Consider the following 23,580-nt stretch of genomic DNA (forward strand, 5'->3'; position numbering starts at 1 on the left):
GTATGCTTTTTCTTTGCTATTGCTACAAAGTATGATGCTATTGGTACTTTAGGAATTTCATCAAAACAGTAGATTTATACTGTATCCATACTTTTGTCAAAACCTGATAATATTTTATCAGCTCTTAAAACTTTATATTAAAGCAATATGTATATTTGGTGTAAAGTCAACATCTTTTCACGTTTCAATCAAAATTAAGCAAGATAATTCCAAAGCCATGACTTGCAAGTTCACTTCTTCAGAGTGGACCTAAAACCTACATTATTTCAAAAGTATTAGAAAATAATTGTTTCTTACTGATGCTGATGCATAAGTGTGTTGTTTACTTCTCTGCTGGAAAGTATGATTAACAGAATTTCACCTATATTTAGACAATGTCTATTATCCTTAATTTGCTGTGCCATCATGCTATGGGAAGACTTGCTCAGTAGTAGGAAATTGCAAATCACTTTCCTCAAACTTTTTTTTTTTTTTTCTTTTTTTTTTTTTTAATCCCCGTAAGATACTGGTTGTTAAGTCTGAAATACCAGAGGGATGCAAAATAGTCTCTTGATACTTCATCTAACAATGTTCTTGGTTAATTGTAATGTAATTGTCTAAAACTGTTGAACAAAGAAGTGGAATAGATGATGATCTAAGGAACTCTTTCTGATTCTAAGCTCTGTCAGTTTCATAGCTGAAGTATTCAGTGTGGTTTAGATTAATCAGGAATAAAGGGAAACATAAAAAGAAAAAAGTAATGAGCTTGTTTCCATAGAAACACACTATCTGCCAAAGTTAAGTGCTGACTTTGTATTCTGAAAGATGGTTGTGGAGAAAACATGTGCTCACTGATCTGCAGATAATGTGTCAAATGTCTTCATACTATGTATCTTCTCATTGCATTGTGCCTCGTTAACAAATCTTGATGCTAGTACCTCCTAGCCAACACTTCCAGTAAGACAAGACTGTAGTCTTTGCTTGGCTCCAACCCATGTTACGCTTTTGGACCGGAGAAAGAAAAAATTAGTTTCTCTATGCATTTTACATTGTGTATCTCAAGTTGCAACAGTTGACAAGCTGGTGATATAATACTTCTCTCAGTATTTTCTGTGAAATCTTTGCTCTGTTAAAACCTGTGGGTACTTTACTTTGGTTACAGTAGGAACAACATGTCAAATGTTGAATGTGATCATGCACAACAGCAATGTTGCTTCTATGGTGATATAAATTCTGAAGCAAAGCAGATTCATTACAAAATGCTAAAGATCTCACAGAAAGAAAAAAATTGCGTGTGATTTTTCACTAAGTTCCTAAACTTTACACTGGTGTTTCTTTCTTAGTCTTTGTTTCCAATAATACCTAAACGGCCAAAATTGCCAGCTATATGAAAAAGAATGAGATTATGTAATTCAGTTACTGACCAGCGGTTAATAACAACCTGCAGCAGTAGAAAAGAAATTCTTATGGGTTGATTTTTAATAATATTAAGAAATTTAACTTTAACAATTTTAGAGGCTCTCTCAGAATTGCTTCGCTTTGTAGAGTTTAATGCTTTACTACTGTAAGCATTTTCATATAAATCACTCTTCCTGCTAAGGTATAGGAATACTTTTGGGAGAAATCAATACTCCAGATTGTTTCCTAAAATCTAGCCCTGACTTTCAGCCACAACCATCAGCTTGTACTTGCTTTCATAAATCCTTGCTTCAGAAAGCAGTTTTACTGTATTTAATCCATGTTCCTATTAGGGACTGGAATTTGGTTTTGAAAATATTACTCTATTTGAGGGAAGCAATGTCAAATTATTTATATAAAAATGCGTGCAAATTATTATGAAAGCTATCAGTGGTCTGTCTTTTGCAAAATGCTGCCATTCATTTTTCTCAGAGTTCTTTAAAATCCATGCTTTTTATATAATTGCAACTTATTAATATTAAAGAGCTATTCCATGATTATGAAATCCATTTGTGACAATATTTTTTCACTTTGGGGGCAAAATAGGTCATTTCACCATCTAGAAAATTGCAGTGCATTGTTCTGTCCTATATTCTTAATCTCCAGTTATGTAAACAATTTTATTTATTTCCCAATTCATTTTGCATCTGGATCTCTGATTAAGATTGATTCTGAACCTCTTCCCCCACTGTCTCTTCATATTTGCAAGTGGTGATTCCCATTTTTCTCTCAGAATTTTGATGTCTTTTCCCTTTGCCACTGTATTATTATTATTTTTTCTTTATTTCATTTTTTAATATATTTTTAAACAAAACAGAACAAAACATATATATTATTTGTTATTGTCAATAATGACCATATTATGGTCATTCGTACATATATATATGTAAGAATATACATATATATATATATATAAATATATATGTAAGAATGGGAGAGAAGGGTGATAAAATCAATTTGAATTCATATTCAGCAAAGTCCCAAACGAGAGTATAAGAAATACATTCCTATTTACAAGTTATGGAGGGAAAGACTTGCTGATATGGGTCAGACATAGCACAGTTCAATTTACTACTAACAGCTAAAATACACAGTTTAGTATGTAGCTCAGCTAAGGTTCCTAAAATCTATGCAAAGTAGATTTTTATAGTTTAGCCTGGTTTTAATTAATCAAATATGTTAGATCAACTGTTTGACTTTTATTTTTAAAGATGAAGGAGCTTTTTCTTGTATCTCTGAAAGGGAAAATGTTGTCTGATACAGTTGTAGAAGTTGTGAATTTACTTCATAAATGTTGTATAAATGCCTTTTATCTGTACATATGTATAATTTTTGAAATTCATGTCTAGGATTGAGACTCATTGTAAAGCTAACATACATCTACATCATGACCTTCAGTGTTGTACAAAGGACAGAGCATCTTAGAAGTAATAAGATATATTTCATTGTTTATCAAACTTGATTATTTTTGTACTTCCTGAAAGAGGACTGTTATTCAGAATTTTTCTGGTATTTCGTAAAAGTAAGAAGAAATAGGATTTTTGTTTTTGTTGTTCTGGATATACAGTAACTTCCCTGTGCATATCTGTGATCCTAATCTTTTTGATATCTAAGGGAAAAATAACAGCATACCACAGAAGACAAATGTGTGTTTGGAGTTAACTGATGTAACAACTACCTTCCATGTATTTGGCATTGAGAAGGATTAATTTCGTTGTTGAAACACAGGAAGCATTTTCATTTATATATTGTGTGGCTTGAAGTCTGCATTCATATAACTACTTATGCCAAGTAGTGTTCCTTTTATATAAAAAGTTAATCAGAAGTATGGTAGTTTTACACCAGCATGACAGAAAACAGAATATAGCCAATTGTAATTTGACAGTTTATCATAGTTTATTTTTTATTTTTTCAATATTTTCAAATTGTAACTCTGAAAAGTAATGTGGGAAATAATTTTTCCTACAATATGTCAATTTGATTTCTTGTTAAGTTAAACCTGGACTGGAGAACAGAAAACTTGGACTCTATTATTGAAAGGGATGATATTTTGTTCCAATTTCTGTGGATTTGGCCATTTCATTAAATCTGGTATCTCTTCAGTTTTCCCAGCTGCACTTCCAGCTTGCCTTAAGCAGTTTTCTCTGACTGTCCTCTTCCTTTTATTTTCCTCAGCTTCTGCACTTCTCATAGGTATTAAATCGTAAAATATTAAACTGCAAGAACAATTGTACATATATGTATGTATTTGTAATTCCATCATTTTCTGAAGCATAACCATTGTAATATTTTAATTTCTACACCTCTGAACTTTTCATGATACTGTAGTAGTATACAGAACAAACATAGAAGCATGTTGTAACATTCATATATTTGCTGCCTTGCACACATGCAGCCAGTAATTTAAGGAGACCACCATTTCCAGCTGTAACATACTTCCCTAAGTTACTGCTAGTTTACCTACACTTTCCTGTTTTATTTACCTTTTCCCCATTCCCTGATTTTTGTTTGACCTCCATTTTTTTGAGTTTTTCAATCAGAATGTGTAGCCATTTCCATTGACAACACTAAGTAATATTTAGAATTTTTAATGCTCGTGAGTGTTTCATACTCAGTCTTTCCTTCTTATTTTGGTCAAGCTGACTTGTGAATATGTGTGAAAAAGCATTCAAGCTGAGCCATATATTTGCATGATCTCAGTGTCTAGAGCTTCAATATAATAGATTGTGGTTCTGTTTCATTTCAGGAATTCCCAATTAACTGTGTACTGAATATGTATTTACAGAAATATCCCTAAGATCCATCAAGAAACAGTTACTTTATTTATCTGAATATGGTTTCATGCATGTCAATACAAACACACAAGGTGATTGATATCAGCATTATAAGATAAGCCTCTGGAACATTTATTGGGTGAAATCATCTTTACTTCATGCTAGTCTTTCAAGCATAATGCTGCTACAGCAGACTGAGCTAGATTCTGGCCCCGTTCGTGAATGAAGGCAAAAAATATAACTAAGTTCCAGATGTCAGATGCTATTTTTATCATAGAATCATGGAATCATGGAATCATTTAGGTTGGAAAAGAACTCCATCAAGTCCAAACTTTAACCTAATACTGCCAAGTCCGCCATTAAGCCATGTCACTGAGCTCTACATCTACATGTTTGTGCAAAGCCATTCAGTCTGTTGGCTTTCAGGGGTTGGATACAACGGCAGAATTTGAAGATCTTTTTTTCTGTTCAAAGTGATGCATGAGCTGGAACCCTGAATAACTGATGAACTTGGCAGGGCTAGCACTTGAAGAAATCATAAACTGACTGCCAGAAGCCATTGAAATATATAAGTTCTGACATCTACAATAAAATTTCTGCAGATTTCCTTCAGAATATAGAAATTGATAATCAATAAACCAAAATTTCTGGTAGCCTGGAAAGAAGAATTTGATGTGAGTTAATGTGAAATACATTGAATTATTAATTATACAGTAAGAAATAAATCAAAATTATTCTGGCTTCTGTTCGCAGAGCAGGCAGACAAAATCAGTGACTAAAAAAATTAGAACAAACGGAAGGAATCTCTGCTCCCACATTATGTATTTAACTTACTGAATTCACTGTTTCTATATCAAGTAAAATCCTATGGCTATACTCTATAATAGCTGAGATAACTTGATGATCTTCAATAACAATTGCTAACATTGTTTTTTTTGTCTGTGGTGAGAATTATCAGAAACTAAGTCCCGTATATGATATAACACAGTTTTTGTTCTTTTGTTTTAATGGTACAGTGGGCTAATTTCCCAGACCTACTTTACGGCTCTGCTTAGGGCTATTCATTTGTTTCATATAAGCCCTGTACTTACAAAAGCCTTGAAGCAGAGGCATTAAGAAATCTGAATCACAGGAACACAGAATATTTACTGTATTTTGATGTAGTCTCCATTTTGGGAGAAGGAGTAAATATGGAATGTCTTGGCATTGGTAAGGCTTTCTGTCATAATGTTTTTATAAATGAAGTGGAGAAATATGGCCTACTCTATTACCTTTATATGAAATACACAATCAATAAAAAACAGACTGGAAAAAGTGAAAACAGACGTAGGAACAGCCTTCATCTGTGGAAATATGCAAAAGCATGATATAAAACATTTCTAACTTTGAGGAGAAGTAACCACTGTAACAGGTTATCGGAATGCTGTGGAAACCTCTGCATGGATATGTCAGATTACCCATCTCCTAAAGCCTGTGTAGCTATAGACTTAGTCCAACTTCAAAGTAGGGGGCTGGGTTAAATGATATCTGAAAGTCATATATAGCCCTGCATTTGTGTGGGAATACTCTGTTTCTGAGTCTTGCTGTTACTTTGTGCAGAATTATGTATAGATTTTTAAATTTACCTACTGTAGGAGGAGCAGGTTCATTTTCAGACTAGTGTATGGAATTTGAAATTAAGCTTCTGTATAGCTATCTATATATCAGTTTTCTTAGCTTAGCATTAAAACAGGTTGTCTTTACATTTACATAAAAAGAAACAAATAAATATGCTATCTATTAATTACCATATTACAAAATTACCTTGCCGTTCATAAGTGTTTATTCTTTTGTGATGCATTGTATGAGGTATAAAATGTGAACAGTGAAGCACAAATAACTTTTCAGTCCTGGAGATACGTGCAGATGTCAGTGGAGTTGTGGTAGTATGGTAAATATATATATATATTTTTTGCTTCTACAGAAATGTATTTTCTGCAGACAGAGAGTTAAGAAAATCTCTGGTGCCTGCATTCAGTGTTCATATGGACGCTGTCCAGCCTCCTTCCATGTAACCTGTGCCCATGCTGCAGGAGTGCTGATGGAACCTGATGACTGGCCGTATGTTGTCTACATTACATGTTTCAGGCACAAGATCAACCAGAATGTGGTAAGGAATTTGTTTAATGGTTTGTTAGAAAACAGAATTACAGAATTAAAATATGTTTCTGGAGAAAATGGAAGAAAGAGTGCACACTAAGAATAATATCTCTATCATATTTCCATACATAACAAACTATTACATCTCAAAGGTTTTTTCTTATGCTGTTACCTAGGAGAAATGTTACTTGATATGCCTAACGTATTTTTGCATTAGAGTCATTGTTGAATGTTTTGTTTTGACAGCAGAACAAGTCTCTGAGTTCTCTGTTTTGTTAACTTGGAATGTATAACAAATACCCAGATCACAGTATCTTTCAAATAGTTACAGATACTGGGAGATAAAGGACGTGGTGTATATGTAAATTCTTTATACCACAGCCAAACAATGTCTTACAAATAACCAATTACAATCATTCTGTCAACTGGCAAAGCAACACTGTTATGTCAAGAATAATCATATTATTACTGTTTCTTTTTATTTCTAGCCTATGCTGAGGAAACCTTTAATTTTATATGACACACATGAAGAATTTGTTTTAACTGTCTTGCAGGTTTTAATATCTTTTATCCCAATGAATTGTTACTGTCTCAGTTAAGAGAGAACTCTTGCCATTTATCTTGGGCTTTTAAAAGTGGGCTTTTTAAAACTTTTAAAAGTTCGCTTCCTAGCAAACTAGAAGAACTTAATGCAGTCTTATTAAGGAAATAACTTGATAAGTTAGTCAAGTTGGGAATTCCCAAGTTGCAAACTGTTTATTTGAACAAGTATTTTATCTTCGTTGTCCATTAAAAGTGGAAGAAACACAGGTAATATCTATATAAGGTATGTCTTTCTTTCAAGAGTCTGTCAGTGAATCTTTGGTCTTAATGACAAGACTACTGCAGAGTAAGATTTTCTTTCTATTGTGATAAAATATAATACCTCACAACTAGAGCATTCAGCCAATCCTGAATTTCAGTCTGCTGGTAGTTCATAAAAAGGCAAACAAATTCTGTGTCCCCATTTAAAACTTCTCCAGAAATGTTAGGCATTTAAAAAAATTCTGCTTTCCAAAAAATGTAAATGTGTGACACCAGTACACTTTGCATGGTTGTTATTTATATATTGTTGTTGTTCATGTATTTTTTATGAAAATGAGTTTGGTTTGAGTCCACAGACTCAAAAGTAAACATGTCTTTTTTATCTGTTGATGATACAGCTTCAGAAATAACAAGTAAGTTTGCTAGCAGAAAAGTTGTTTTATGCAGAATGGTTTTGAATATTCCTGCTGCACTCCATTATTTAGTTTGTGTGAATTGCAGTGTAGTATGCAAGTAAGGCTCTGTGATTTGCTACCTACAGACAGGAGGTCATGTTTTTTTTTTTTTTTTTGATTTTTCCTCTTTGACCATGTTCATTTCTGGACATGAAATACAACGCTCACATCTTTTTGTTATCAGATCACAAGAACTACAATTGAGAGTGGGTGCACCAGATGGATTTGTTTTGATTAAAACTCCCTTATTCACTAGAAAATGAGAAAAAGAAGTTATATACAACAACACTAATGGGGAAAAAAACAAAAAAACAACAACAACAACAACAAAAAAAAACACAAAACACACCACTTAGGGTCAGAGAAAGTCAGATGGAAGCAAACATACCCATGGGTGATATTTTATTTCAAAACTGTGATCATAAGTATCTAGGCAGGCCCAGTTACTTGCATTTAGAAAGTCTTTAGAAAGAACAGTTGGGGTAGGAATTAGAAAAAATCCACTGTTGTATGTTTTTGAGCTGCTTTAAATGGTTTTATGCTATTATTAGCCAGGTTGTACCTTTGTAGAATACAGTGGATGAAGGGATGCTGTCAAGTGGAAACTGGAGATCCTTTTCGCATTGAATTATGAGAATGCAGTGGTCATTGCTTGACATTGTCTGCTAACCACTGCCAGCCTCTTAATATTTTCAGAAGTCTTAAAACATGACATAGGAAGAAAATATTATTCAAAAATCATGAATTAGCATGGTTTTTGAAATGTCATGCATCATTTTGATGCCCAAATTGCAGTTCAGAGGAACATGCTTAAAATGATGAAATTAGAGTTATCTTTCTTTGTCAAACAAATCTTTATTACATTTAGAAAGAAATTGTAAAGATCTTCCATTAAAAACTGTAGTCCGATGAGGTTTCTAGATATTTAGATATCTGTTAGATGCCTATTTCAGGATAACTATTTATTATGATTTTATATACATTTAGTTTTTTTTTTCTATTAGTTTTATATTTAACAAGATTTTTGTGCCCTGATACACAGAACATGTAGGAGAAAGTCATTTTCCCTCTTATCATTTTGAAGTTCACATGCAGAAGGAGAGGTTAATCTTTTTTCCATTGTATCTGGTTGTTTTCTGTATTTCTGCTGCTATCTTAGTTCATCCTTAGCTTAGGTACTGCTAAAGAAAATCATGCTTTTTAAACTACAGCTTTCTCAATAATCTGGTAACTACCACAGCTGTTTCTTTAATCTGATAGACTCCGTTACATAACAGCTGTCCTTTCTGATCAAAAATGACATTCTTAACATCAATAAATTCTTAGGATTTTCTGACAGGGAATGTTCTCTGGGACATGCAATCAATTGCAGAGTGTGCTTGTCAATATTTTTTTCTGGAAAATAAATCAAGAATCCTACCAAGACAACATACTAAAAATAATCTTCTCCTTGAACTAGGATACATTCCTTATTTGTTCTAATGAGCTATGGCATTTCTTTTCTGAAAATTTTATCATTAAATGACTCTATTGTCGCTTAAAATACTATGTTATGCTTATTCACCTTCTCAGAAGAGTTCCATTTTCAGACTTCAGAAACATTTAAACCTTGTAATAGGGGTATTTCTCCTTGGACTTTTGTAGTGTAATCTCAAACTTCTGCTTTCTGTTGTCTCATGAGAGTAATTCAGTTAATACTCTCTACTTCAGTTCTGTTTGTTTTTGTTGTTGTTTTGTTTTGTTTTTCAAATAAGTGAATAGACTAAAGTCAAAAATTATCTGGTAAAGTCTTATTAGGATAAGAAGTTCTTGATTTTATTTTTCCTGGTGAAGAAGGTTGTTTTTTATGTGGGAAGTTCATAGATACACATTAGTTGGGAGTTGATGTGTAACAGCTGTCAGCATCATGTGAGCTTCTGAGCATTTGCTGACTTAGAAAGTTCTATTTTTTTTTTTTTTTTTCATAGAAACCATTAAGCAGTTATTGATGTAGGTTTTTTGCATAGTTTAACAACCCTGCTATACTTCTGATTGACATAACTAGCTGCATGGAATGCAAAGTGAAAAAAATAAAAATGCTACTAATATACTAGATAAGTAAGTGATGAAGAATGAATCAATACTGAAGTCTTAAAGCAAATGTTCAGCACAGCCTTAGTTAAGAACTTACGCAGATAAGACTGCTGTAGACAGCTCTGACAAGAACCAGATATGCATTAAATTATGTCATCCCAGACAGCAAAATACAAATTATGAAAAACCATATCAAAATACAGTACTTGAAAACCCCACCTTTTAAAACAGTACAAGTCCATCGTCTAAGTTCACCATGTTCTCTCTTCAAACACTACAAAAAAAAATTTAAGTATTGTTAATTGCTTAAGTGTTCTTGCTCCTCTGCAAATGGTTTGAAGGCATCAAATGCAAAAGTATTTTTGAGTGCTGTAATTTCTTATTCTTGAGATGCTGTTTGTTTTCTCATAAAATGCAAAAACTTTGAGTGTAAAACAAATCCATGTGATCATGATTGTGAGGAACAATTCTGTGTTTGAAGATTTTCTACTGAGCAATGAATTGTCATCAATTCTGCTTTAACATAGATACAATTCTGATGAGTCAGCTGGTATTTTAAAATTTTTCTTTCATTTTTTTCATTTTTTCAAGAGAACTAAAGCATGTGAGAAGGCCATTACAGTTGGGCAGACAGTCATAACGAAACACAGAAATACACGATACTATAGTTGCAGAGTCATAGGAGTGACATCTCAGCTCTTTTATGAGGTTATGTTTGATGATGGCTCCTTCAGTCGAGATACTTTTCCTGAAGACATTGTGGTAAGTACTTTCTCAGATAACTGTTCCCTTTTTTGGGGGGGGAGGGTGTTAGATGGTTTCACATTTTATTTCTGTTTCTGAAAATTAGAGAGTTGGAACATCTTGAACTACAACCTTGAAGAGGTAATGTTACATGTTTGTTACTTTTGCTGCTGAGATTGATTATTTTCTAATGGGCTTTCAAACAGTGGTTGTTCTAATTAGTCTTTGCCATTTGACCAAATGTATCAGAAGTAATCTTACAAAGCCTTTTAATTAAACAAGAAATACGTATTTAATAAAGGATATGAGAGAGGGAGTTCCATGTATCCTTATCTGTCTCTCAGAGATAACTTGTAAAAATTCCTTACTGAATAGAAAAATCCTAATGTAATGGAAAGAATAGCTCCATGAATCTGTTATAACAACTTGTTTACACCTTCTGGTGTTTAGTTTGTGAGATTATATTATTAATGATAAAAATCAGTGGGGAGGAGAATGTGTAATTTATTGCATTTCCAAAAAGCAATTGAGATTTTGATTTCCCTTATGCACTTACATAAACGACCATGTTTTTCAGAACTGTTAAGAACCACACTGTGCACTTGGTGGTATGAACAGAATTTGCAGAAAATTGAGGAAAGATTCTGTTTCCCTCCATGTTTAGAATGAATAGATGGGATCGTAACCTTTGTTCTGTTCATCAGATGCTGCATGAGATTTGTGTCACAACATGACTATAATTCTTTTTAACCTTCATGCTCCTCTGAGGATTCTTTGTGCTGAGCTGATTTTTTGGTGTACCTCCTGCTAATTATCTCTAGAACTTAGAGGCTCAAGGGAGCACTGGCATGCAGAAGTGCTATGTGTTTCAAGACCAGTTTTCACTTAGCCCTGTGTCCTGCGCTGTATTGCAGAAGGGGAGAGTCTGGCATACACATAAGAATATATACTTTATTAATACATAATCCAGGGGCACAACCCCTAGGAGCATTCCCTATTCTTTTTCTGTAAAATGTCTTTGAGCTGTTCTGTTTTCTGAAACCCTAATGTTTCCTAGAAGTAGCATTAACGGACAGATAGCATCAGTGGAAATTATACTGTTGTTCTTAGAAGCTTCCTAGTCGTTGAAAAGTCTGATGCCTTTTGAAAACACAGCATTTGAAAGGGTACATTTCAGAACGGAATACAGGGATGGAGCTGTTTACCTCCCACTGGTGTTAATAGAAAACAGTCAGCAAATCCCTGTTACATGTCTTTGAAAATTTATCCTTTAATTTGAAACAGTCTGAAAGGCTCTATTAATGATCAAAGGCATTTTGATTTAGGATGATCAAGATTTAAGCAAATGTGGCTGTATTGTTATTAGAAACCCTTCTTTTGTGTATGCCTGCATTAAGGATCTGGTATGGCAGGGATGAGAAACTGCTTGCCACCCTAGTGGGGTAGTCTGATCCAGAGCTAAGACTAAATGTAATCAGGTCTGGATATGCCTCAGTGCTTCTCAGATAGTGGATGAACAACATATAATTGTTTGATGGAAACACCAAACGAATTTCACGTTCCTTAGAGAAATCTTCTTGTGTTTTCATTAGATAATATACCTGCAGCAGTTACTGGAAAGGAAAAAAAAAATGTTTTTTCTTCTGCCTGGACTAAAACTTGCTAATCCATGCAATGTGCGTATCTGGTGTTAATGCTGCTGGGAGGACTTATTCATCAAATCTGGTGTGAAAGCAATGTTGCTGCCTATTGAAGAACTTATTTTTCTAATCTGTTTTCACTTTTCAACTAGCTCACAAAGATAGCAGCAGCTTTCTGCTTTTCCACTATACGCTGAATCCACTACATAATTTCAGCTCAGCTCACAATAGGCCACAGTTCCAATGTTCAGATACAGTGATTTATTTTTAAGGAGGAAAACAGGGAAATTTCAGTCTCGAAGCTTCTTGAAACTGTTTGCACGGAAGCATTCAATAACTACCTAATAAGGGTATACATTTTTCTCTTCTCATATGTATTTTTCATGGTTTAAGTTCACATTTGCTAAATAGATCAGGATTTGTTAACTGTAGGTGTTAGATATATAGGTGTAGCTATATAGGTTCTTTTTATTTCAAGTTATTGGTTGGGTATGTTACTTGATTTCTACCTTGTCAGAATTTCTCAGAGTAATCACTCCTCAATTACAGAGTTTAAACCCATTAGATAGCTTTTTGATGTGCTAAGCAGTCAGCTTTCCCTCTACCCAGTGGCTGGGAGAGGGTGCAAAGAAGTGTATGGGTACATTTTTTTCTGAACAAAACAGCAGGACAACTTCCTCTGCAAGTTACAGAAAGACTGCAATGAGGGGGATAGTATGTGGTATTTTAAAGGAGGTGAGATGACAGCTTTAGTGGTTACCTTAACTATGCGAACACACATGTGGGGAGTACATATGCTGCAGTCCTGAGTAACTTCTTCCACCAAACAACTAGCATGGCACTTGCTACTTCTTGAACAATTAATGCCCTATAGCTTGTGTAGCTCAATACCAGGAGGAGTTCTGTCTCACTCAACAGGGCAGATGTCAGTTTACAGATTCTGCATCAGGAAATGTCTTTAGCCTGCTCAGCTAGGGAGAGCTTCTCACTGTTTTTTTTTTTTAGTACCTGATGGACGTGTCTTCAGTGGTTCAGCTTGGCAGTTTGCTCAGAATGAATATCCTCAGTCAGATTTATTTAGCTGGGAGTTTTATTTGTTTCTCTGTATATTGTAGCTGTCAATAATGCCTACCAGGAGTATAATTAAATGTACATATATATACATATATATGCAACTTTGAGCTGAGGGTGCAGTTCTTCCCACATTACATTACTCACATCTCAGCTAAAGAGGGAGGCCTTGCTACGTACCTGGTTGGGTAAAGAAAGGTCTCAATGATTTGTATTTATGTCAAGGAAGAAAAAAGACTGCAGAGTCAACATGCTTTGCTAAATGTGAGTGTGTGGGGACATCTGATTAAAGGAGAGGTGGGCACACCTCTCCTGAAATTATAGATGTTGTTTCAGGCCGCTTGCCCTAGTTAGTACCCTGGCTCACCCATAGCCAGTTTACACAAAATTGTTTGCTGTCATGGTTTCACCTTGCAGCAATCAAGCAAAGTAGGTGAACAAAACCGAGGGCATTTACTCATGCTGCCATGACATGCCTACATTGTGTTTTAGCTTGCCATCAGGTATATAAATTCAGGGATTCTCCTTTCAGATGTTGAAGCTGACCTGTGGATTGTTATGCTCACAACCTGAAGTGGACTTTACTGATTAAAAGCAATATATTGAACACCATCCTAAATGCTATTGTAGTTATGGAATGCTTCTGTAAATTTTCTTACTAGCAAGAGCATTGTAAGAGATGAGGAAGCAAGATGACTATTAAAGGGCATTTTGGCATTTGGCATTAAAGGGCATACCATAAAATTAGTAAAAATGTAGTTTAAGACAACATTTAAATTGGAGCTGGAACAAGCAGCAGGAACAAGAAATTTTTGAAAGTATCAAGCTGATCCACCCAGCACCTTGCTATTTTGTCTGTAACTGTTTTTTAAAATACCCACAGTGACACCTGGAATCCTTAACAGTATTATGCTGATACTAATGTAAGTACCTTGTTTCAGGAGTGGACCCAAGAGAGCCTTCAGCGTGAAGAGGACAGTGGAGATTAAGCTCTATACTTCTGTGTCTATCAATACTTTAAATTCACCACTGTCAGACAAGGGAGGAACAGGGCTATTTAGAAATTTGACAGCTGAAGTACATCATTGAAATTATCAAGAAAGCTACAACTTCTTACAATGTGCACCTAAATTTCATACAGCCCCAAATTATTATCCTCTCCTCTCTTTATAATAAAATGGAGCACATTTTAGTTACTAGTATTTGAAGAAAAACCTGCCAGTATCACAGCAATGTAATTTGAGAAGCTATTTAAAAAATAAACCCTTTCTCAGAGACTTTCTTTGCAGTCCCTGTTCAGTCCTTGCCAACAAATGCTCACTTTACACCCTTGCAAAGTTATGAAATGAAAACTTTAACAACTCATGACCCACACTGCAATGTATACATATATTGTGTGCATAGGCTTGCCAATGATCTTTTCTTTCTTGCTGATTATGAACTTACTGAGATTCTGAATGATCCTTGCTAGCCTAGATGTCTGCCAGGGATTTGAAGCTGCATAGGCATTTATAATCTGGAAGTTGCCCAAGACAAGGTGAACTAATTGCATTGTTGCATTGTATAGGTGTCAGGGTAAGGCTGAATACAGATTGTCCCAAGGATATTATTGTAAGACTGTTGAGAGACAGAACAAATTTACTTCATCACCCTTTGACATATAGAACCAATGGGATTTATCTGGGCAGTTCTTCAAAAATTATTTCCTCCACAGGCGGACTGAAGGGAACATCAATTTAAAACTGCAATGTACCGTTATGTAGGTGGGACTTTTTGCAACTTCAGGGAAGAAAAGGTAGTGTTTCGTGGGCCCTGGGGTGTCAGTGCTTGGAGTGTAGCTTCAAGAACAAAATCTTACTTCTTTACAATAATTTCTCCCTAGTGACTTTATCTGTCTGTGACTAGTGGCTTTCACTGGTGCAATAAGTGCTGGAATAGTTCAGAAGAGTGTTTTTTCATTCATTTCTAAAGTTGTTGGAAAATTAGGCTTTTGAAAGGAAAGAAAAATTAGGAAGATACTTATGATCAGATGTCCAGAGTCAGAGCTCAAAGTTATGTCTATAGCAGTGTGGACTGATTGATTGGACACTTAATCAGCTTCTCAATTTCTGTATGTGTTAATGCATGTGTGGCTACTGCTTTTCAAAAAACATACTGCTTGAACCTTTGGAAATAGTAGGCTAGAACATAAGTCTCAACAATACTTCAATATCCACATAGATATGAACATAAAGGACTTTTTTCTGGCCCTGGTCATCTTGTAAGGATGTGGTTCTTTGACAATCTGTACTACAAATCAGAGTTCTGTAATTCCCCTATCAGCATTGTCTGGCATTATAAATGACTAAACTCCTGACTGGTTTCAAGCGGCTTCTTTTCTGTCTGCCTTCCTCTCTTTACCTCTTCTGACAACTGTTTTCTGCTTGTCTACCTGATCAAATCAAAACCTTAAGTAGTAGTGCATACCTGCTTCCTTCTATCTGTGAAGGATCCATTAGACTTCTGACAGAGAATAATAGATTATTGTTCATTTTATTATACTGACATGTAAATCTGTAGAGAATGGCTAAGGAAATGAGAATGTTTGAATTCATGCTCTCTCTGGGCAACCCACAGATACTTTGAGTGCACTTCAGTATCACCAGCATCAGTAATTTCTGAGAACGTAAAATAGGAAACAAAGCAATGGATTTTTGAAGGGAACAACAGGATAGATTGTATTTGGTATAAACTTAGTCAAAAGGTTCTCAGAACTGGTTGCATGATGTGGGAAAAGAGGTCTAATGAATTAGAACAGGTTTAGCAACCTTTTTTTTAAAAAAAATTCTGAACTGAGACAATGTTGAGTCTCTGAGCTAAATAATGCAGTACTCATACTGTGCTTGTACATTTTTTTTTTTCAGCATTATAAACTCACCTGCTGTGTAGGGGAGGTTACTACTCAGCAATTTGTCCAGTGTGAACGTTAATAAACACTTACGAAAAATTCTGGAAAGCAAATTTGAAAGCTGTGTGAACTGTCTCTGAGGAGGAAATTTGGATTTCTTTTCCTTGTTAAATAGATTTGTAAAAATATATTCAGGATTTAGAATTCTTGTTTTGTTTAAAATATTTAAAGTACGTGAAAAAGATAAATATGGATATATGTTTTGAAGAACTGATTTCAATTTCATGTGAGCTGAGAAATTTAGTTTAGCATTGTTTTCTGAAATTGTGGACTTCACTCAGTTTGCAAGAGCTGATACACAGAATGCTGTGCTTTACACATACAAATCACTTTTTGTGTCTTCTGAATACTAACACAAATGAATTTATGTTTTCAGAACTGTGGTCTTACTAAGTTGAAATCAGACTTATTTAAAAGTAAAAGTGAAGTATATTCAGGGTGGAGGCTTTCATTGCATCTTGTAACACTTGAAGCTGCAAAGCACTAAAATATGCAATAGCCTTAGTGTAATCTGAAATTTGTTTTACAGTACTATAACCGTATTGATTTAACTGAGTTACTTTCACTTTACTCCACTGTGGAGAACATAAGTGATTTTTCTGTGGCTTTTGCTTTTTCTTAGTTTCCTGTTATACCAGAAAGAGTAGAAACTTAGTAGGTAAGCATAAAAATGCATATAGAATAGATTAAGAGTAAATTAAACCCTCAAATGTAAGTATTATCTTTACAAAATTTCCTGTGTATAATGTCCTTTCCACTTTATAAGGGAATACTTTATGGAACCTTATCAATACAGATTTTACATGAGTTGAAGGTGATGTTCTCACAGCTAAGCAGGAGAAACAAAATGGAAGATAATCCATTACTTCGCAGTTTAAGATAAAATGGCTGATTTTGCAGTGAAGCAGCTGAATGACAGAAATGTATTGAAATGCTTGTGTCTGCTAAGTGAGTGAGCGTTCATGTCCAGGGCTGTGATGAACACACCCATGATGACCACGTGAAGCACAGTGAAAACTCTGGAGTCAGATAGGAACAACAGATGAAGTGGGAATGCTGGGAGCAAGGGAACAGCATTATTTTCCCTCCCAACTTTTTTTGGTGCTAACCAAGAATTATTGGGTTTTCATACCTGGTAATTTACCCTATTTGCTCTATATTTCAGCAGTAGATTATTTTCCAACTTGCTGTGTGTGTTATACTGGGATGGGGAGAAAAGCTGGAGCAAAACATGAAGTGTTCATTGTAGTCCTCTGACTACAACAGATCTGCTAGGAACTTTAAATCTTCAGATCTTCATACACTGTCTCTGGCTGTGGGCTCCCTAGGAAGAGAGAGACATGGATGTACTGGAGAGTCTAACAAAAGGCCACAAAGATGATTAAGGGACTGGAGACCTACTATAAGGGAAGGTTACAAGAGCTGTGACTGTTGAATCTGGAGAAAAGAAGGCATGGGGGGGGGGATCTTGTTCAGGGTGCAAAGAGTACAAGGCTCTTTTTGGTGGTGCCCAGTGCTAGGACAAGAGGTGGTGGGCGCAATCTAAAACACAAGAGGGGCCTCCAAGAGGGGCCTCCTGAATATCAGGAAACATTTATTTATTTATTTATTTATTTATTTATTTATTTATTTATTTTACTTCAGGATTGCTTGTGCACTCGCACAGGCTGCCCAGAGAGGTAGTAGAATCTCCCTCCTTGGAGATCTTCAAAAGCTGCCTGGACATACATGGCCGTGGGCAACCTGCTCTGGGTGCCCCTGCTCAGGTTGGGGGGGTTAGACCAGATGGCCTCCAGATGGCCTCCAGCCTCAACCATTCTGTGATAATATGATATATGTGGCCATGAAAGGAGGTGGGTATGGTAGGATTCAGGATCTCATATAACTGAGGCAAGAGTTCTCCACTGTACTAAGGAGGCCTCATACTTCAGTCAAGCACAATGAATCAGATGCTCTGGTGTCCTTGCCCACTTTACCTTCCCATCTCTTTCAGTAAGCTTTGTCTCATAAGAGCATTTTGTACCCCAAATGAAGGCTTCCTTAGTATCCTCCGAACCCTACTGTGATTCTCAGAACCAGCCTGGACATCCTAAGTAGTGTTCTGCAAAGTGAGTTAGAATTGTGGTCTTTTGGGCAGTTCTGCATCTCTCAGTTAGCATTATGCATCTATCTGTGTTATTAATACATTGCTGAAAGACCATATATTGGTTGAAATAGTAATTTTCTAAGCTAAATAGAAAGTAAATTTTTTTGATGTATTCAGGAATGCATGATTCAATTTGACTTCTATTTTCCCTTTTCCCCAGTGAAAAAATATATTCACTTTGTAAGAGAAGAACCAGTACATCTTAAGGATAAAATATTATATACAAGTTCAAAGTATTTTTATACTATGCAGTCTGTGATCCAATGTTAAATTTGTTGAATTACAGTAACTATTCTGTTAATCTGGTGATTTCATTGAATTTATACCAATTCAAAAAGAGAATTGCACTCTTGGGAATCAGGCCTGCTCTTTCAAATGCTAATGCACTGTGTAAATTGCTGTTCCTGTTTAGATAAAATTCTGACTGTGGCAAATTAGCTACCACTCTCTTTTTCATTCAAATTCTCTTGGAACATATGAAACCTAATTTTGTGTTTCTAAAAATTTGCGTAAGTCCTGTATACTAACAGTTTCCCAAAGAAAAATACAGTTTAACAGTCTCTTGACATCAGCAGCTGATTTCAGAGAGTTTCTACAATTTTTTACTTCACTTCCGCTTTGATAGTGTTGGTAGATAGACTCACTGTTTTCAGCTGCAGTATGTTATTTGTCTGTATGACAAGCTTTTCTAAATCAGAGGTGTTAGTTGTAATCACATTGGTCATGCTCCTTGTGAAACAATTACTGGTAAGCATGTCTGTGAGAGCTTAATCGCAAGCACTAAATTTGAAAGTTAATGTTAGCTGAAGTAACATAAGCAGAGGAGACAACTTGCATTAAGTGCTTTTGCAGAATGGCCCTGGGGACATTTCAGTTCCATCATCAGGACTGTTCAGAGGGTACAGGGGAGGCACCTTTCCTGTTCTGCGGAAAGCCCTGTTCCCTCTTGGGTTTGCACAGCAAGAGCTGACTCTTCATGACAGCTTGTGCACTACATGTTCAGTTCGTCTTCACTCCTTCCTGTTCAAACAATATTCATCTGGGTTCTGTTAGTGCAGAGAGCACTGCCTCATTGTAGGTATCTTAGTAGCAATAATTATGTTAGTAAATTAAGTTCAGTTCCTAATTTGAAAGGGCAAAAATTTAGAAGTGACTGCTACAGTTCAACTACAGTCAATGGAAGGATGATTTCTGTGCAGTAGCACAATAAGTAGGCCAAGGTTGTTCATACTTGTTTCATGTTGTAATCCCGTAATCTAAAAGTCCATTTGAAGTATTATCTTTCAAAATCAAATGTAGTAAGTGTGCTTTATCTGTGTTGTCAGAAGTAACTGCTTCCACTGAGGTTTCTAATTTTTTTTTGTTTTGCTATGAAATGAATTTCAGTTCCTCCATAAAAGGAAGATAGAGGTGTTGGTTATTGTGTTTTGGAAAATGTGGATTCATTTTAAGGTATTTTTCAGAAACCATGGAATTTTTCATGCTCAAATGAGTTATGAGTATCTTGGCTTGCTCCATGCAAATTGTGGTTAGATAGACTGCTGTTAAGGTCTGGGCCATTCTTACAGATTGAAGTATGCGGGAGGATAGGAGATAGACAGTTTCTATTTCACAGTTTGAATTTAACCCGATGTATGAATTTACAAATACAATATAAGTGATAGCATAAAAAAATAAAATGGAGATAGAATAGGAAGAAATGCTTACTGCAATTACAGTCTGATTTAGCTATAATTCATCTCTTTTTGTACCTGGTTTCTCTTTGATATTCAAAACCTAAGGGCTAGATTATCTTCTTTCAGTTTGCCAGGAGGATTAGAATATTGTACCATGGCCCCTGTGAGTAAGGTACAGAACAATACATAAAGGATATGTCTCACCAGGCACAATAGGAGCTGAAGCCAGGCTGCTGCCTTCCTCTGCCTTTGGACATTCCTTTTCCTCAAGTTTCATGACAGGCAGCATAGTGAGATTCAAGAGCACTCTGACAGAGAAGGCAGCAGCACAACAAAATGGACTCTTATACAGCCTTCCTGCAAGAGCACAGTTGATTGATTGGAGGATGTGTTCCTAGAGGCTTTTGATGTCTTCTGGTATAGAAATAATGAGTAACTTCAAAGGACAAAAATGTATTTAGCTAAACAAATTGATACAAATATTTACCATTGTCAAGTTTCGAGCATATATTTGAGCTGTCTTTAAATAGATACCATCCTAATAAATAATGCCAGCCAGATTCTGACTATATTTTTAAAAATTCTATACTATTTCCTTACCAGTAATCAAAATTATTTACACAATTTCTGTATATTTCATTCTTTTGCTGCATTACAGTCATACAGTAAAAGCAGTATTAGAAGTACGTGCTAGCTCACAAAACCTGTTGCAAGAGCCACATGGACCCACTGTAGCCCTGTGTTGTGTTTTACTGCCAATATTATTTGACTAGAATTTGAATAAGCAGTGAGGCATTTTTTGCTTTATTTTGGAAACAATGCAAATCAGCAAGCAAATCCCAGGAATGTCAAGGAGTTGGAAAAATTTTTGTTAAGTGACATTGAGAAAAATGCTATAATTAGAATACAATTTGAACAAATATTCTATTTAGAATACAGTCTAAAGCATAGGGTTTTGAAAAATAACAGAGCTCAGGACTGTACCTGCCAGTTAAACAGATAAGCAATTCTATTAGCGTTGAGGAAAATAAAATTGGAATTCCTCAGGTTCATGTGATAGGGGTGGCTCTGATAATACTCTTCTAAATAAAGAGGTGTCCACTTGATTATGTTTGCTCTCATGGTTAATTTTTGAGTACAGTTTGATGCTCCATATTGTGGATTTTGTAGAAAAAAAACTCCTGGAAAATGTCTAGAAGAAATTTATGTGTATAGTAGGCTTTAAAATGTTTCAGCAAGTTCCAGAAGAACAAAACAATTCTGAACAGGAAGAGGCCACTCTGCATGTGAAAGGATATATCTAACAAAATACAATAAATTATGCTAGTTCATGAATATGAACCTCAGGTTTGTCAAACAGTGCAGCTGTAAGGAAACAATTTAAGCTTATTCGGATAGGATGGTGGTGAGTATGAGTAAACTGAACTTCTTGCAGACAATATTCCCACTTTATACTGTATAACATAGATTGATTTTTCTTCAATATCTTTCCAAACGTTTGGTCTTATTTTTGTATATACTGAAAATGTTAATCTTCATTTTATAGTTATGTATATCTGAATGCCCTAGGGCTATGTTCAGGGAAAACTGGTCTCCAGTCGTATTCATTAATTGTAGAAGAAGGTCTTCAGGTTGTCACATACTGATTGGAAATGTGCTTTACATTGCAATGTTTCATTCTCTTCTTCCCTACTAAGCTCACTGTAGGAGCACAGCTGCAAGAACTGAATTTAGTAATCTCCCTCAGAAAATGTTCTGATCCTATCAAGATGGAAATTGATTTCCTTTGTCCTGGTAGAAATTCCACAGAATGCTCATGTTGGAGCCAATATACAGCTCTTAAAACAAGACATACTAATAGAGGTAATCATAGAATCATAGAATACCTGGAGTTGGAAGGGACCCAGGACAAGGATCATTGAGTCCAACTCCTGGCACCACACAGGTCTACCCAAAAATTCAGACCATATGACTAAGGGCACAGTCCAAACGCTTCTTAAACTCCTACAGGCTTGGTTCAGTGACTGCATCCCTGGGAAGCCTGTTCCAGTGAGCGACAACAAGTGAAGAACCTTTTCCTGATATTTAGCCTGAACCTCCCCTGTCACAGTTTGACACCATTCCTGCAGGTCCTATCGCTGGTCACTAAAGAGAATAGATCAGCACCTGCCCCTCCACTCTCCCTTGTGAGGAAGCTGTAGACTGCAATGAGGTCTCCCCTCAGCCTCCTCTTCTCCAGGCTGAACACGCCCAGTGACCTCAGCCCCTTCTCATATGTCTTCACCTCTAGGCCCTTGACCATCTTAGTAGCCCTTTGTAGTAATCAGTTGGAGGATCAAATCAGAGACCTTTATCATTGTATCTTTTCTTGAATCAGGGCAGGATCACATTGTCAAAAAATTAAAAAGAGCTACATGATTTCACAAAGTTGCCTCCTGATTTGAACAAATACTTGTATTTGGCAATTTATCATTTTCACTGTGACTGTTTTCTAGTAACAATTTAAAATATCAGACTACTGGAGGGGTTTATACCTCCTCTAAACGATGCCATATGGCATTTTTCTCTTTTCAAACAAATTCTTGAGATACAATGACCAATGCTATTGCTTTGATTTTAAATACAATATTTACCTTTTTGGCCATGATCTTACTGCTTTAAGTTAAGGGAGTTAATTGACTCCTTCCTTCACCAATCACATACCACATTCACCAGAGGCTGAATCAGGTTTGGAAGGATATGATTCACAGAATCACAGAATCACACAGAATGGCTGAGGTTGGAAGGGACCTCTGAAGATCATCTAGTTCACCCCCCCTGCCAAGCAGGATCACCTACATTGTGCAAGATGGCATCCAGGAGGGTTTTGAATATCTCCAGAGAAAGAGACTCCACAACCTCTCTGGGCAACCTGTTCCAGTGCTCTGTCACCCTCACAGTAAATAAATGCCCTCTCATATTCATCCAGAACCTCCTGTACTTCAGTTTGTGCCCATTGCCTCTTGGCCTGTCACTAGGCACAACTGAAAAGAGACTGGCTCCATCCGATTGACACCCTCCTTTCAGATTATATGCATTGATGAGGTCTCCCCTTAGTCTTCTCCAGGCTAAACAGGCCCAGTTCTCTCAGCCTGTCCTTGTACAACAGGTGCTCCAGTCCCCTGATCATCTTTGTAGCCCTCCTCTGGACTCACTCCAGTAGATCCATGTCCCTCTTGCTCTGGAGAGCCCAGAACTGGACACAATACTCCAGGTGTGGCCTCACCAGGGCTGAGTGGAGGGGGAGGATCACCTCCCTTGACCTGCTGACACTTTTCTGAATGTGCTTCCAGTTAAGCTTCTGAAACATCAAACTTGTTATAAGCTGACTGTTGCAGAATGTTGTACAAGCTATTGAAAAACTTTTCTTGATGCTAGATTCAGAAGGAATTCAGAATATTCAGAAATATTTTTGAGAGCTTCTTTTCTTCTTTCTGAAAAGAAAAAAATATAAAAATGTTATTTAACGGATGTGTTGTGGTCATTAGATCTTTTCATCCATCTTCTGCCAATCTCACTGTGGGAAAAAAAGTCAATCTATTTTTTTTTTCCCTATTAAATACTAAAATATTTTGCATCAGCTATGCCAATATTATCCTTTCTAAGATTTTTTCTCTGTCTAGCTTTCTCTCAGA

General features: G+C 35.8%; 1 protein-coding gene across 3 annotated transcripts in view; it reads left to right on the forward strand.

Annotated features, from left to right (window-relative positions):
* Positions 1–23,580, forward strand: part of KDM4C (lysine demethylase 4C) — a 284,404-nt gene that overhangs the window by 248,567 nt on the left and 12,257 nt on the right. For all 3 annotated transcript variants that reach the window (XM_035309601.1, XM_035309602.1, XM_035309603.1), the window contains 2 exons: positions 6,175–6,360; positions 10,274–10,444. In XM_035309601.1, the coding sequence (XP_035165492.1) occupies positions 6,175–6,360; positions 10,274–10,444 (357 nt within the window). The remainder of the gene's footprint in view (positions 1–6,174; positions 6,361–10,273; positions 10,445–23,580) is intronic.

Source organism: Oxyura jamaicensis, chromosome Z (genome assembly GCF_011077185.1).
Source record: "Oxyura jamaicensis isolate SHBP4307 breed ruddy duck chromosome Z, BPBGC_Ojam_1.0, whole genome shotgun sequence".
Taxonomy (NCBI): domain Eukaryota; kingdom Metazoa; phylum Chordata; class Aves; order Anseriformes; family Anatidae; genus Oxyura; species Oxyura jamaicensis.